This window comes from Parambassis ranga, chromosome 6, assembly GCF_900634625.1.
Source record: "Parambassis ranga chromosome 6, fParRan2.1, whole genome shotgun sequence".
In the NCBI taxonomy this organism is placed as follows: domain Eukaryota; kingdom Metazoa; phylum Chordata; class Actinopteri; family Ambassidae; genus Parambassis; species Parambassis ranga.
This window is the reverse complement of record NC_041027.1, coordinates 5,365,468-5,381,806: the sequence shown is the minus strand read 5'-3', so window position 1 is coordinate 5,381,806 and position 16,339 is coordinate 5,365,468. Positions and strand designations below refer to the sequence as shown.

General features: G+C 41.2%; 2 protein-coding genes across 2 annotated transcripts; both read left to right on the top strand.

The window, feature by feature from the left end:
- Positions 1 to 3,225: 3,225 nt before the first annotated feature.
- Positions 3,226 to 3,646, top strand: pth1a (parathyroid hormone 1a). Its single transcript, XM_028408606.1, has 2 exons — positions 3,226 to 3,299; positions 3,388 to 3,646. Exons 1-2 carry the CDS (start codon positions 3,226 to 3,228, stop codon positions 3,644 to 3,646), a joined length of 333 nt encoding a protein of 110 aa, XP_028264407.1.
- Positions 3,647 to 4,277: 631 nt separating this feature from the next.
- On the top strand, positions 4,278 to 16,193 carry LOC114437727 (BTB/POZ domain-containing protein 10-like). The gene is made up of 8 exons (XM_028408590.1): positions 4,278 to 4,420; positions 9,526 to 9,794; positions 9,896 to 10,214; positions 10,756 to 10,858; positions 12,331 to 12,451; positions 13,769 to 13,966; positions 14,333 to 14,443; positions 15,059 to 16,193. Exons 2-8 carry the CDS (start codon positions 9,587 to 9,589, stop codon positions 15,538 to 15,540), a joined length of 1,542 nt encoding a protein of 513 aa, XP_028264391.1. The 5' UTR covers positions 4,278 to 4,420; positions 9,526 to 9,586; the 3' UTR covers positions 15,541 to 16,193.
- The last annotated feature ends 146 nt before the right edge of the window (positions 16,194 to 16,339 follow it).

Genomic DNA, 16,339 nt, shown 5'->3' with positions numbered 1-16,339 from the left:
GGTTTCCCTCTGCTGGCTGCCTATTGGTTTTAGGTTAATTATAAGATCATGATTGACATGATATTATGACTAGTGTAAAAATGCTGCTCATAGTGTTTGTATAATTTGGTTTGTAAGCCCACACAGGCCTACTGTATTTCTCTCTGATAAACTGTATTTATTGTAATTATTGAACTCCATTGTTTCATACCATCAAAAAGCTAGTAGCCAGATACCTTCAGCCAAACTAGGTAAAACCTGGTCTAAAGGAGACACAACTAGAAAAGGCTAACAATGTAACTGTCTGGAAACAGCACCTAAACATAACTTTTAACATAATATCAGGACATGCTGTTAAAATAGCCCCTTAGAATTAATCTGTAATGCTAACTCACATACCAAAGGTTCGTGGTTCCTTGTACAATGTTGGACAGAGCCAGAGCAATCATACATATTTAGTATTATCATATTTAGACATATTTAGTATTACAACGTGATAAGATCTATGGTACCTATTTATAACTGATTCATTCTATGTTTAGTTTTCATTGAGGTTTAATTTTGTCAAACCCAGCCTGCACCTGCAGTAAGCTTCTCTTCTTTTCAAGCTGCATCTGTGCAGTGTTATTTTCTCTGTCACCCTTCTCAGGACATGCTGTCACCCCTCTATAAAAGCCAAAGCCTAACCTAAAATAGAAGTCCTCTTATTTACTCCCCCCCAAACTATTTTTAAGTCCTGGTGCCAGCATGCCTTACTGATTCACCTGATTTACAACAGCAGTGAATGTCAGGTCCCACATGTTAGCAATTTCTTTGTTTACAGCTCTGCTATGCACAAATGTCTAAAAGTTAAAAAGAAGCAATTTCAGATCATCTTTTCTGTGTCAAGCATGTATTTTTTAATGTGTTGCCTGATAAGGGGCCCTCCTTGTTTCTGAGTTTGAAATGAAGTCTTCTTGGCTTGTCACCATGCACCTCGCCCTACACATTGAGGGAGCATGAGGTAATGAGGATCTCAACGTGTAGGATCCTAAGCTAAGGTCAGATGTCAATATGTTCAGCAGGTGTCATCTAAACAGACTGGGGTCACCAGCATCGGTAATAGTACTGCATGAAAGCAGTGGAAGTCACTGTCTCTGAAGGGCCACACCGATCTCCATAAATCTTTTAAAGCTGGTATGTAAACACTTTAATAACCAACAAACACTACAACCATGTGTTTATGGATCAACAGGTGCAGCAGCTGACTTCAGAGAATAATCAATATTGATGATAAATATCTTTGTCAAAATCCCTATTTAAAGATTTGGCCAGTAAAATTCAAATAGCAAAAGTAAAACAAAAGAAAACGATAAGACATCAATTTAAATATACATTTCAACAAATTGACATCTTCTCACTTAGGGATGCTTGAGCTGCCTCACATAACATACTCAGCCTTCCCCACTGATGCTGTCATGTCCCTCTTTCTCTCTCTCATGGGAACAGAAAGAAGAGGTCTAAACAGCCCATGAGGACGATGATCAATACACCTGTCAGGGATGATCAATGTGGCACAGCTCACATTCTTATAATATGACACTTTGGTGGTCCTCAACATGAGACACAACGCTGTGAAAACCAGTCTGATCATGATAGTTTGTATCACCTTTGAATGACTTTCAGGACAGATAAGATAACTTGGTGTGTCATGGTGTAGTCATCCTTTCAGGGTTACATTACAAATTACATTACAAATACAGAGACATTTCTGAGCCATTGACCAGTTTGTTATCAGTACCCACATGTTCTCTTATATATGTAATACATAACAATTGTGTTGTTCAGGGTATAGGACCAAGGAGTTTTAGTGCCTGAACCTAACCAAGTACTTTTACTTGACTAAACAGAAACAGGGTGCTAACTGCAGTTTACAAAATGCCCACAGGTGTCACTATTAATATGATATATTAATTACATACAATTGTGTTTTCTAATTAAACTAACCCATGTCTAAAAAAAAACTCCACGTCTTTTAGGGTCTGACTGTGCATGTAAACAGAATTATATTATATCGACACCGACCACATTCCTCCCTGCTGGTGGAATTACCTAGACCTTTAACTATTTTTTAATTTAACAATTATCCTATTCCTGGATTCTGATTGTTATTAATTTTTTAAAAAAAAATCTGTATTTCCCCACATATCCAGAGACACACACACACAAATGCATGCCAGTTATGGCAAAGACAGTGACGACAATAGCGTCACTCTCTGACAGACCTCCTGAACTCCCTCTCACTCTTTGATTCAGGATTTTTCCTCTGACGTCAAGTCACTGCAAAAGCTCTTTTTTTGAGACGCACACTCATTAAAACAATGTTAATTCTTGAGTAAACGCCCTATGTTACCAAGGAGACCCCCTGATGGTCAATGAGACTCATAAATCCATCTAAATGTTGGCCGCCATTGTTGTGAGGCCTGCTGGGATTCAGACAAAAAAAGGTTCAGATGTGGACAAATAGATGCAGCCGATTCTTAAGAAAAGGATTAAGAAACAAATGAGGAGCATGCAAAATTGAACATCAGGAGGTAGGTCCTGCACTAAAAAAGGCCCTGAAATGTGGTTTTACATGGGGACAGCGTCTCATGTAAAAAAAAAACCTTTTTGTTTTCTGATCATCATATTAAAAACAGTAGTTAATTAGCTAGTTAAGTTGTATTTTAAAAGAAAAAAAGAAAATGTTTGCTGTAAGACTCTGAGGTTATCTGGGTTCAACATGCAAAGCCATTCGTTTGGCCTGGTATGACAGTGGTGAAGGCCTGAAAGGCAGAGGAGGTGTTGTCATTCCCGTCCTGCCCCCTCCAGGAGCTGGAGGTATGACATCAACAGGAGTAATGAAGGCAGCTCATCAAAGGCTGGACCCCACGGCTATATAAGGAAGTTGGGGAGTCCAGTGCTTATCATAACTGATAGAAGGCAAGCACCAAAACAGGGTAACTCACTTTATGAGACTGGTGCTTTTACTTTCAGGAGGTAGGTTCATTCAGAAAAAACAAACAAATTTCATCTGCAGCTGATAATGTGATACATTTTATTTTAATTTAATATGTGGCCTTAATAGACTTAAGATATAGTCTCAATACAATTTAAATTGTTAGATGATTTTTGCAAAATGTGGCATGTTTTGAAAGATTGATCAAATTAGAAGAAAAAAATGATTTAAAACATTTCTTTTCATTTTAACAGGCCATCGCTATCAACATGGACTATAGAATCCTATTTGTTTCACTTTGCGTTTTGCACCTCTCCTTTTACTGCCAAGGGAGGCCCTTGAGGTAACCTACCTGCTCTCTGAGAATACTTGCATGTAAAAAAAAACCTCTACAATGACAAATTAATTGTATGTATGGCTGTGTACTACAGGAAAAGAACAGTCAGTGAAGTCCAGCTCATGCACAATGTTGGAGAGCGCAAACAGGTGCAGGAGCGCCGGGAGTGGCTGCAGATGAGGCTCAGGGGCATTCACACCACCGCTACACGGGACAGCAGTGCAGAGGCAGCGGAACGGAGGAGGAAGAAGCTGCGTCCCTGGGAGGTGCTCGAGCTGAGGGACATGACATCAGAGGAGATCCAGCAAGCTTTGGACTTTTTGGATAAGCTCCTTAAGTCAAAGCAGTCATGATTTTATGTGACTTTTTTTTTTTTCAAAGTCCAACAACATTTCCAGCGTTTTTTGTTCAGTCTTTTGTCCTCTGTTTAATCTGAAACGTGATTTTTTTATAAGTCACTTTATTTAATCTATTTTACGTTGTTACTTTATTTATTTTATTTATGAATTGATATTTATGAAACGATGAGACAAGGCTTCCCTGTCATGTACTTTTCAGATGGTGTTATGATCTTTCTAGAAGCTTTACTGTCTGAAGGACGAATAATTGGACCAACTATAGGCCTGAAAATGGCCTTATCAGACACGGACCGTCCTTTATTTTAAATTACTGTCAACTTATTTTAAAATACGTTTATTAGCCTAATGTAGCTTAGGTAAGATCCATAGCAAATCCGCCTGCAACTGAATTTAGGCTACTTAGATGCACTTTAACTTTATCTAGAGGCTATTTTTGTATCAAATGTTTTTATAGGCCAAGTACTCTATGTATGTGTAATTTAACGTAATAAAGAGTATTCTGAGTAAATGCTTGTAACGTGGTGATTTTGGTTATTTATTTGTGCATTCAGAATAAGAAATAAGCAGTGTTGGCGACGGCGTTCTCGTCCGTCTGATATCGCGATAGTTTACACGTGAACTCCGCTGTCCCAAATCAAAACAAAGGATACTAAAGCTAGTAGTAGTCGTGTCACTGAACTACAAAAACTTGCTTTTTTGTCTGCTACGTACGTGAGGTTGGTTAAAGAGCGTTTGACTACCAGTCAAACCGGGATGTAACGCAAAGAGGTACGGAAAGTGTCTTTTAAACTCATTGTCATTGCTCCAGCTAGCTTACAATAGTAGCCTGGCAGTAGCGGAGGTGTTTAGCTGTGATTTAGCTTAGCGGTTAGCGCTAACTTAACAGGCTAACCAAAAAGTCTAAAATCCTCTTAGCTATTCTAAAGTCTTTGTAAACTACAAAAACATTGTGTTAGTTATTGCTTGTTACACCGATGGTAAGCACACATCTATTTTTAAACAAGTTTTTACACGGTCAATTGTTATTTGGAGTTAACAATGTGTGCTCTAGTATGCTAACTTGCTCTCACTTTATCAAATATACGAATATTAAACGTAGGATGCAAACTGTGGAAGCAAGTATGGATACACTAATTGTAACCACGTTGCGACCATGGCGGCATTAGATGCTGTAGTAAGAGAAACTCAAGTTATGTAGCTTTATGAACGTTAAATTATTTATCGTGGTAGTAAAGTAACACTGTTAATAGGCTGTTGGCTGGGCTGTAAAGTTAGTTACAGTTACATGACCAGACATGGTGCTTCTCTTATTCAATGAGGTGAACATGCCGGGGTATTGTGTGTAGCCGACAAAAAAAATTAAAAAAAAAATCATTGTCTAATGTAATGTAGCTAACATTACATTAGACAATGTTTTTTTTTTTTTTTACAAATTAACATGTCAAAAATAATCAAATGAGAAAGGATGTTGAAAGTGCTGTAAAAAAAAATCAATATTTTAAGAGATCATTTTATTATCCACCACAGCATTTGGTGTACGAGGGTTAGAGAACAGACAGGTGTTCATCTGGCTAATCCGGCTGTGTGAATCATCTGATTGTTTTGTGCTATTCTCAAAGACTTATGTTAACCCTGCTAATGACTGTAGGTATTATGAGTTTTCACAAATATGTAATATTTCTACAGATAGTGATTGGAGGCAAAACACACTATGATTATTATTAGTACTGTTCTCCATGTCTTTACAGCAGTTTAATCAGGGCATGATAAAAAGATTAGCTGTGAGCTCTTCTTGTGCTTAAGCCTGGCCGTTAATGTGCAATATTTTGTCTAATAGCAGTGTTATTATTGTAATAATAATATTGTTAATATAGTTAGATCAAGTTCTAAGGGTCAGAGGTGGATCTCTGAGAGCATGAGAAATACAGGATATTTTGTAGGTTGTAATTTTGTGTGCATAGTTGGCTTTTATTGTTATTACAGAAAAAGTATCCCATCTTACTTATTGGTCTTTGAAATTACGCAATACCACACAACCGTTTGATTCATATAGTTTGTCTGATCACTATCAAATTATGTGGCAATATGACGTGTTCAGGCATCTTGCGTTTTGCCCCTGTAGCTTTATGTGCATAAGCATTATGTAGCCTACAAGTAGGGAGATTTAACCAGAACTGAGGCATACCAGCATTTGTCATGTGAGATGTTTAATTAGGGTTGTGGTAGACGACTAGTATTGTATTGAATATATTGATATTAAGCAGCGAGAAGCTCTACTAATACACGGAGCGGTCCGAAGCGGCAGCTTCCGAGGAGCACTTGAAAGCAGCATCTCTCTGATTCAGTCGAGCACGCGGCCATTCACAGTTTCAGGTCCCTCCGGTGACTCTGAATGACTGGCCGGTGCGCTTCTTCCTCGCCTTGTACAGACAGTTAAAGCTTAGGTCGAAACGGGTAAATGTTCTTCTTTACCAGCGAGTGGAAGTCAGGGTTGAATGTTGTGAAACGATGCTGATGAAGTTGGAAAGTAATGAGCGAGGATGCTGAAGCTGCCGGCAAGCCCGCTTTGTTCGGAGGAGCGCAAGGCTTTTGTGCCGCTGTCATCCCACAGCTCGTCCCCTGCTGCTTTGTCTTCACTTGGCCGTCTGATACCGACCGGTAGGTGCGCGTCTGTCTTCAAAGCACCGAGGATGTGGTTTTTTTAGCTCTGTCATTGTGTTAGTACTGTTAGTGCCTATCTCTTTGTGTGGTTCACTGTAATTAGTGCCCTAGAAGGAAAACCAAGAGCTGCGACTCTCATCCTTGATGGGACCTTGGCAGTGAGTAGTCATCTAATTGTAGCCTTGAACCTCCCATGATGTGAAAATAAAATGTGAAACTACACATTTATGTAGAGCAATGCTGATATTCATTTTATTGTTAAAAAGAAGTAATTGTGTTTTTTCCCCAATATATACGTTATCCTTGTGGTGGATCATCCTATTTGCTGCACAGAGCAGCTTCCCTGCCTTTGCCTTTGAGTGTGTCAGTGTCAGCAGCCCCTAAATAATAGATTGGACCCTCACCCCGTGGGGCTCTCACCTCATGCTTTTAATAGACTGCCAGGGCGCCTTGCATCTTTGTCTGAGGTATTTTCTCTTAGATGGGCTGGGGAACTTCTTTTTACACATTAAACCTACATACAGAGCTTTGTGTAAGCATCGGCCATTGAACTATTTGGCTAAAAGGAAAGGGAAATTATGATATCACAGGGGGGTTGGTGGTGCCCGGTAACGGGAAATTAGACAAGTGAAGTGTTAGCCCCCTCTAGTTCTCTCTCTCTGTAGCTCTGTCTCGGCTGCTATAGATTTGCATTGCCATGTGAAAGATGAGAGGATCTGTCTGCCCTGAGTGAAATGTTGCCTTCTCAGTTCCTTTGTTCCCTCTACCCTGCTGCTCTGGCTACTGGCTGCCAGCCTGTTTGGCTGAAAGACCTGCAATTTATTTTTTGTTAACCTGTTTCTGACAGACATTGAAGATAAAAATGTTCATTTATGCTGTGCCAGTCACCGCTGTAAATAACCGTCAGTCAGATCTCCTAACCATGGGAGAGGAGATGCATTGTTTATCATATTATTCTCGCCACGTTAGGAATAACAAGCCAGACTGCTGCTGTATGCCTGTGTATGAATAGGTTTAAATGTTGTCATATTTTAGTAAAGGGCAGTACTGCATTTGTTGTATTTCTAGGGGTAGTATTTTTATCTTTTGTGCCTGTCAGACTGTACACCTGAACCAGAGGCAGAGGTGTGTGTGCGCATTTCTTTCTTCCTCCAGCTACTATAGTGACCCTTGTCTCCAAGGACATTTCCAGAGTCTGTAGCTGTATATGATGCAAACGGAAAAGTGAGGATCTTGATTTTATTTTTTAATCATCCAAAGTGTAACCACTGTGAATAGAATTCAAAAGTCAGCTATTCCATTATGGATTTTTTTCTTTACATTATTACATTTAATTGCTGACAGTACAAAACTTTGATAAATTTGTTCTTCTGTTCATGTCGAGTCTTTTCCATCACCAGACTGATTGATTAAACAAAAAAATCTGTGACCTTGACTTGATGTTAGTAGTAATCAAGGTGAAGTGGATATACCATACTGCAATGTTGATTCTTTTTTTTTCTTGTGGTTTGGTATGTTCTGGACTGCCCTGTCTGGCTTTACCCACCCAGTCAGTTAACCAATTAGGACCTCAATCAGTCTGTTAGCCAGCAGGCTCTGTCAGCAGTAAGGACCTAGCAATCCAGTACATCAAGATGTCAGCCACTGTCCATGGAGACTTTTCTACTTACCGTACTAGCCTTTGTAGTTCTACACACAAAGTCTATCGACTGGGCACAGAGCATGGAAGCAGAAGATTCAAAACTTATTTACAGTATTTTCTTAGTAAACATCCTCCCCTTTGGTTTATGAGCTTGGTATTGTCTTGTTTTTGCAGCTAAACCTTAAACCTGAATCTGCAGCATCAAGCTGAGTCAGTGCTTTTTGTGTTACATGTATCAGGTCAAATGTAAAGTAGACGGCAGGACTCTGTCTCTCTGGGTGTAAGAAACCAGTCTCTCTTTCAGTGCCTTCCATTTTCTGTGTCTCTAATGCTATAGATGATCATAATCATATTTCATAGCAGCTCCTCTCAAGAGAGCCAGGCTGTCTTCATTACTAAGACCTGGATCTGTTCTGCATTATAAGCTCAGCAGTATTGATCAGATGCCCAGGCAGCTGCACTGTCGCAGTGGAACTGAAAAGGGTACATTCATCAACACCACTAAGTCATTTGTCATAATATAAAATAATAATGGTTCAGTTCTATTCAATACTTATATCAGTACTAAACTTTGAGTACATAGTATGAACCTATCTATAGATATTTAATGTGTGATTCACACAAGTGGATCAAATTATCTGTTTACTTATATATACATTTATCTACATTAAATGGAAGCTGGATTGTGTAGCATTATGTACTATACTGTACTCAAAATATGAAACTTCAAAACCTAAAAGTGTCAAAAGAATCTCTGAATTGTCAAATGTGTGCTTGTTGTGCATTACTCCGCTGCGTTAATGCCTGCCTCAGTGTGTGTGTTTAAGTCCTTTCTGAAATGTAGGGCAGATACTGTAACAGCTCTCTCCGGGCTGCTTGTCCGTCTCTGGAAAAACACTGAATTACAGTGAAGCTCTCCAGGATGCGCCGTTCACTCTGAGGCAAGGTGGAGTGGTTGTCAGAAATCTTTTAAAAAGAACCCAGCTAAACAGTTGAGCCCTTTTCTGTTTGTTGTCCTGTAGCTAAGTGAGTTCCGCTGGCTCAGATTGTTTCACATGGATGCACTCTCTAATGGATGCTGGACCGGTGTGCGTGTTTTATATATGTGTGCCTGTATCCTGCAGGCTGAGTTTTGTAGGTTCTCACAGTTTGGTCTTTCTGCAGCACTAAGCCACTATATGGGTTCAGATGAGTTGACTGCAGACTTTTTTTAGAGGCACTCTTTTCAGCACGCAAAAGCAAGTCCTTTACCCCTATGAGCAATTTCTGCACAACTGTGTGTGTGACATTATATAGAGAGGTTGTAATCTGAGCCGTGAGTAATCTATCCCATCATTCAATGCAGTAATGTGTGAGTGCTTTCTATGGGATTGGTGGTGTAGTTGATGTTGTGACCATGTCAAACTTAAGCAGTAGTTTAATTTCCATTTTAAATGATACCAGAAATGAATAAAAAAATACCTATCATGATTTCTCATCTACTCAATCTTCTTAAACGTTTTAATCAATATATTTGTTTTTTCTTAAAGTCTGCTGCATACTCATCACCCTCATTTCTTTCCCTCTCAAGTGAGCAGTGTGGTTTGTCAGTGTTGGACTGCAACCACCAACAGCAGCCACAGGTCAGGACCATGAGTGTATATGGAGCTGGCCCCGGGGCCGGTGATGGTTGCGGCGGTGCTGTTGGCGGCGTGAGGGACAGAGGAGGAGGAGGAATAGAACATTACAGAGAACAACGACGGCGGTCCAGTGATCGATCACGTGACTCCTCCCATGAGAGAGGAGAGAGCCAGCTGACGCCTTGCATCAGGAATGTTACCTCTCCCACTCGACAACATGGTGAGGAAATAAAGGAGAAATTATTCTCACAGGATGTCAGTGTTTAATTGTGATTATTTGTTTACTTCACTTGTGTTTGTGTATCATCCTCACACTCACAGATCGTGAACGAGGCGATGGTGGCTCGTCCTCCAGATCCTCCAGTCCACGTCCTCCCAGGGCTTCTCTTCCCTATTCACACATAGGAGGAGCTTTGATCGGTGGACACATACCTCGCTCTCTGGGTCCACTTGGAGGTGACCACCTCTCCAAAGCTTTGGGTCAGGGACCCTGTGATATGATCTATGTGTATGAACTCACCAGTAAAGAACATCGCAGTGGGCTGAGACCAGGAGAGAGAGTAACACTTATTGTGGACAATACACGATTTGTGGTGGATCCTGCAATCTTCACAGCTCAGCCTAACACCATGTTGGGCAGGTAAGGATGCGGAGAAATTATAAAATAAAAAATAAAAGTAGCTTTGTTAAGTAAAAAGTTAAAAATAAAAAACACATTTTAATTAGCAGTATCTAGTATTATTCCAAGTTTTATTGTGGGGCTGTCCGAATGGCATCTTGTTACACACAACAAAATATTATTAAGTGTCTCAATTGTTGTTAGAAGCCAATTATGACCGAGCAGACAATAACAAAAAACAGTGACCAAATTTTAATTAAAAAATAAGATTGAGTGTGGGCAGAATAATTCCCTTCATGTCTAACAATATCATTATTTAAAGCTGGATGTTTTTAGTTGACCTTTCACTTCATTAACCAGCTGCCAGTTCAAAGCCTGACGCATTTCAGTGCATTTTCTGTTGAATATGAGCTGGTGGCACGCAGTCAGTCTTTAAAACAGAATCACAGTACACAGTTACTAGTTACAGTAACTAGTCCAGCTGGATTTGTTCTAATGTGCAGTTTGTTGACAGTTATAAGTGAAACACCTGGTATTTTCCTCCTCTGGTGTTTGTTTTTAGGATGTTTGGTTCTGGGCGGGACAACAACTTCACTCGACCCAATGAAAAGGGAGAATTTGAGGTGGCAGATGGCATAAGTTCCACTGTCTTCAGAGCCATCCTGGTGAGAAAGCTTATCTCTTTGTGTTCACACTGCATCAGTGTATTCTCTATCTCTCTGTAGCTCTCCTTCTCTTCCCATCTCATTGTCCCATGCATTCCTTCTTGCTCCTTTAGGCTTCTTCCTGTTCTCATTACGCTGATCATTTATCTACCACCATTTGCTTCTACTGTCAGAACTCATCTGTCTGTTTCCTCTGAATAGAACAAAAAAATGCAGCTAATCAGAAGCTTCCTTTTAGGAAAATGTGAGGTAAAGATGATCATGATCACGTTAGGAAAAAGTGCAGTCTCAGGAATAATACATAGACAGTGGGATGCTATAATGACCATTGGTGGCTTGTTAGCTATTAAAATCAGCACAGTGGTCATTTTTTTAGGCTTTCTTTTTTGCTTTAAGTAAAAGTCTTTAATTCCAATGCAATTTGTCCACACCTCTAGAAAGTAGTGCGCTATAATGTGCCGTGAAATTGAGTAAACCAGTGGCGCTGTCAAAAAAAAGGTGGAAAAGTACTATGTGATGCAACATCATCTCTCTAATGTAAACTCATACTGGCAATTTAACACGCTCCCCCTTATATTTGAATACACACCAGGGGTGCTTTTATGTAAATTGAATCTGGTCAGATATGTGTGATGAAACAAGTCAGAAGAAAGAGCTGATGACATCTTCACGAGATTAACTCTGAGATTAACATAGTCATTAGGACAAAAAAATGTCTGATTCATTATTAGTTTGAACCAAAGAAGCGTAAAGAAAGCTGCAAGTGACAACAAGAACAGAAAATGAAAAAAATAAACTAAGCCAAACATGGCAGCAGCTCAGACGTACCCACATCATGAGTTTAAATGTAACAACAAATGAGGATAGGAAATGTTTAATGTCAAAATAAAAGATTATTCATTTGTGGAGCTTCAGCAACACAGAGGGCTAATAACTGCCTGACTGCGGTCATGGTATGATGGATTATGTCATGAGTGTGTGTGTTCTACTGAGTGAAGTAGATCGGTGCCAGAGCTGCCTGTCCTGCATGCCCAGAGTCAGCCCTCTCTTGTTTCCAGCAGCAGACGCTCTCCTGGGAAACAGAGTCTCATTTGACAGACACTGCACAGACACAGGGAGAGGATGGAAAGTGGAGCAGGGAGGGGATATGACGTCTGTAGCTTTCTGCTTTCATCACTCTTCACCCCTCCTCCTCCTCCTCTTAGCCTCTCTTCCTCGCTTTCTCTCTCTCTCTCGTCTGTGACGTTGCTTGATGCTACTTTCATCATCGCTCTGCATCCCTCCTCCCCCTCCCTCTCCCTCTCTCTCTCTCTCTCTCTCTCTCCCTCTTGCTTGCTCTCTGTGAAGCTGCATTAATAATGGCGTCTTGTTTTTGCTCCCCTGCTTGTGTGTGTGCTTGAATGCTCCAACACTCTGCCTGTTTGTTCATCTGTGTGTGTGTGTGTGTGTGCGTGCGCTGCTGAAAATGGCAGGATTACTACAAGTCGGGCATAATCCGCTGCCCTGACGGCGTTTCCATTCCTGAGCTGAGGGAGGCATGTGACTACCTCTGTATCTCCTTCAACTACAACACCATCAAGTGCAGAGACCTCAGTGAGTATCCGAGCTCCACACGCTGTTGTTTTTACTGTCTGATCTGTGCAGACTGATGTAGGTCCTCGTTCTGTCAGCGCAGAGTGTGGTGAGTGTTTAGCCAATTGTTTCATTGTTGTTGTGTTACTGCAATAGAAAACAACACAGACTGAGGTTGTTTCATACCAAAACATAGACGTCACTGCATTTAAGCTGGCATAGGCAGGGAATGATTTTATAATATAATATATATAATATTTTGAAGAATAATCAGTAATTTAACAAAAACAAAAATAGGGTATGGTTAAAGTTGTATTGTAGCTGCTATTTAAAGCCCATTACATCACCAGTGTAACTGCATGATTACTAATATTAAGGAAGCTGCATGTAATGTTCATAAAACTCGTGTGACATTGTGCAGCAACATGTCTTTTAGTGTGTGTGTGGGTGTTAGTGATATTTTTGTTGCTGTGGATGTCGCTGCCTCTTGTTTGTGTGTGTGTGGGAGGAGCAGCTTCAGCTCGCAGCCTGCTGCTGGGCTTTAAGTAGGTCATGATTAGCTGTAAGATTGAATGCTTGTTATGCAGGCACACATGAAGCAGGTCCAAGTCTTCCTCTTCAGGATGTGATGTTTGTGTATTCTTCAATCCATTAGTGGTGAATATGATTTCAGTCAGTCTCTCTCTTTTGGATTGATCACAGCTGAGCTAGATGGTAGCTGGTTTGTAAAGTGCACTGCTGGAAAGTCTTTATCAGTGTATTTGACATAACCTCAGCCATCATGTAAGTCATGCTTATTACATCTGTTTAGTGAGGCAGCTGTAGGTGTATTAATTCATAATTAATATCATATTATACTATGTTCATTTGTACACAGGCAGTGGACAGTAAAAACAGAAGAGCTAGACATTTCCATGTGTGTAAAGCCTCACTCTGAAGAACACGGGCCATTATAGTGTTTACTGTAAACCACTGATCTCAGCTTGTGTGTAAACCAAGCTCATAAACCTCATGTATTCTGCCATAAAGAGACCAGAGCAGTCCCTTTTGGTACTAAAACCTAAACACGCTGAACTTACCGTACTGTATGAAGTCTTTTCTCTCAGTAAAATTGTTTATTGTTGTGCTTGCAGTTGTATGTTAGCAGCTTAGTGTGTGTCCATGAGATTTGTACTAAAAAGTTGTATTGTGCATGACTTAATTTAGCAGATATAAATGGTAGCAGTAATGGTATCCAGTCTTTCTAGAATTGTCCCTGTTTATCCTGCTTGGTAAAGTAACGCTCAGTCAGCACAGTCTCCGTCTGTTCTCTATCCTCACTGCTGCTTCCCCCCTCAGGCGCCCTGATGCACGAGCTGTCTAACGACGGAGCACGGCGTCAGTTTGAGTGTTACCTGGAGGAGATGGTGCTGCCCCTGATGGTGGCCAGCGCACAGAGCGGAGAGAGGGAGTGTCACGTGGTGGTGCTGACCGATGACGACGTAGTGGACTGGGATGAAGAGTACCCACCGCAAATGGGCGAGGAGTACTCACAGAGTAAGATACTGGCTCTCTTACAGTTTCATGATTAACCCAGCCGCAGCAGCGGTGACCTGGCAGCATGTTTAAAACCTCCTAACTGCACGAGAATAATCTGCCAGAGGTCATGGTCTGCTTACCAGGAAGCAGGTTAGGATACCTCATTTCCTGCAGCTGCTGCCCTCAAAGACACCCTAGCCAATCTCATTAGAGTACTGCACATCACAATAACAATGGAATGTTTTATCACCCCAAAAAATAAACCTTTAAAGACAGACCACACTGAGAGACAGCCTGTCCTGGTTTTCAGCTTGTACTTTAATTTTAGCAGTTGGTGGATGTGTGGAGGACTGACGTGTTGAACGTTCATCTTTCTCTCTGCAGTCATCTACAGTACCAAACTGTACCGCTTCTTCAAATACATCGAAAACCGAGATGTGGCCAAGTCAGTGCTCAAAGACAGAGGACTGAAGAAGATCCGACTGGGAATTGAAGGTACTTGATTTGGTTTTTTAGTGTCCTGTGTAGTCACCTGTGTATATATAAGATGGTTACTGGAGCTTTGGTGAACCACAATAGCCACAAAAAAAATCTGCCTTGTGTGAAAGGACCTAGCAACTCTTCATGTACAACACCACACAGGCTCTGTGATGTTAAGCTCAGGGCTCTGTAGGGGTCCAAGCAGCCATTGCCAGACTGTTGGATCTCCTCGTGGATCAAGGAAGGTCTTTATACTCTCGCTAAATGATCACGTTAAAAAGTTTTACACATTGACGAACTAAACTCGTTTCCTCAGGCCCACAGTGGGACACTTTTACACGGCTATGCCCAAGTTTTATGTCCACAGACAGCAAACACCGAAGTCTAAGGAGAGTTTACCTTCTTTACTGAGGATTTGATAATAAATGTTGCTGTGTGTATAGAAACTATAAAGCTACAGCCAGTTAGCTTAGCATAAAGCTAAATGTTGATGAAGATTCTCAGTCATCCAGGTCATAATATGTAGCAACTGAGAGAAAAACTGAGAGAAAAGACTTCATGCAATACGTAGTAACTACATAAAGCTAAAGGAATAAAAAAACTTAACAGTTTTGTTCTTTTCCTCACCAGGATATCCGACCTATAAAGAGAAAGTAAAGAGACGTCCTGGAGGCCGCCCGGAAGTCATCTACAACTATGTCCAGCGTCCCTTCATCCGCATGTCCTGGGAGAAGGAAGAGGGGAAGAGTCGTCACGTGGACTTCCAATGTGTCAAATCCAAGTCTACAACCAATCTGGCTGCGGCTGCTGCAGACATTCCCCAGGACCAGCTTGTGGTTATGCACCCTCCGGGGCCCCAGGTAGACGAGTTGGACACTCTGCCGCAGCTGCCAGGTGCCAGCGACCCCCACCAACCAGGATCTGGGCAGGGCCCGGAGAACAGTGGAGGCCCCCAGCTAGTGCAGGTCTACGAGGGCCAAAACCAGCAGGCTCAGGACAGCCAGGCAGCACGCGGCCTGCTCCACAGCAACCAGCAGCAGCACCACAGCAGCCACACTCAGGCCACTTACCACTACGAGCCAGACCCTGATACGCCGTCACCCTCTGCATGAGACGGCCCTCCACCCCCCTTCACTGCTGTGTCCACAGTGGCAGCAACAATGGCATTATCACACTGAGTCAAATTTACTGCTAGAAAAGTCATAAAGAGGGAAAAACATCTCAATAAAACGGTAACGCATCCAAGCACAGTAGTCTAATTGGCCTTCAGTAGCCAATAAGCACTCAGATCAACATGTCGAGCTAAAATTAAAGCACTTCCAGCCACTTGTTGCTTTCAGTGAGAACACTCCCTCAAACCTTCTCCCGAGTGGCAAAACACCACTTTGCCTTGTGTTGCACCTCTGCTGCAGCCGTCCTCAGCCGAATGAACTATAAAAGCACATCAGCAGGACCCCTCATCCACACTCTTCTTCTGACCAAAGGAGACTTTAGTTGCGTTGTGAAAAGATTAGTGTACTGCTTTACGTTCTACAGAAGCACGCGTGAGAGCTCTGTGTGTGATTCTGATTCTCACTGGGATTGTTTGTTTTACATGATTTTTTTTTTTTTTTTTTTTTTTTAAAGATGTTCCACTTTTTTTCCTCCACTCCATTCTGACTGAGCTGCTGTGAAAACTGCACAGATTATCGGTCACTGCTGTGAGCACACAGGATGTCAGAAAAGATATTGAACACAGTTTTTATAATAAATAATATTCACAAAACCCTCATGAATCACTTCATTATTCAATGCCTTTTATAAAGTAGTGTCTCTTTTTATATCTTTAATTTAATAACATCAAAACTGAGGAATGGTTACACAATAAGCCTGCCATCAATGAAATTGAAGGAATTATACAGACTTCTGGTG

Coding starts and splice junctions, on each gene's coding strand:
- pth1a (XM_028408606.1), top strand. CDS start 3,226: ATGGACTATAGAATCCTATTTGTTTCACTTTGCGTTTTGCACCTCTCC. Junction 3,300..3,387: donor TGCCAAGGGAGGCCCTTGAG/GTAACCTACCTG, acceptor TGTGTACTACAG/GAAAAGAACAGTCAGTGAAG.
- LOC114437727 (XM_028408590.1), top strand. CDS start 9,587: ATGAGTGTATATGGAGCTGGCCCCGGGGCCGGTGATGGTTGCGGCGGT. Junction 12,452..13,768: donor CATCAAGTGCAGAGACCTCA/GTGAGTATCCGA, acceptor TTCCCCCCTCAG/GCGCCCTGATGCACGAGCTG. Junction 13,967..14,332: donor GGGCGAGGAGTACTCACAGA/GTAAGATACTGG, acceptor TTCTCTCTGCAG/TCATCTACAGTACCAAACTG.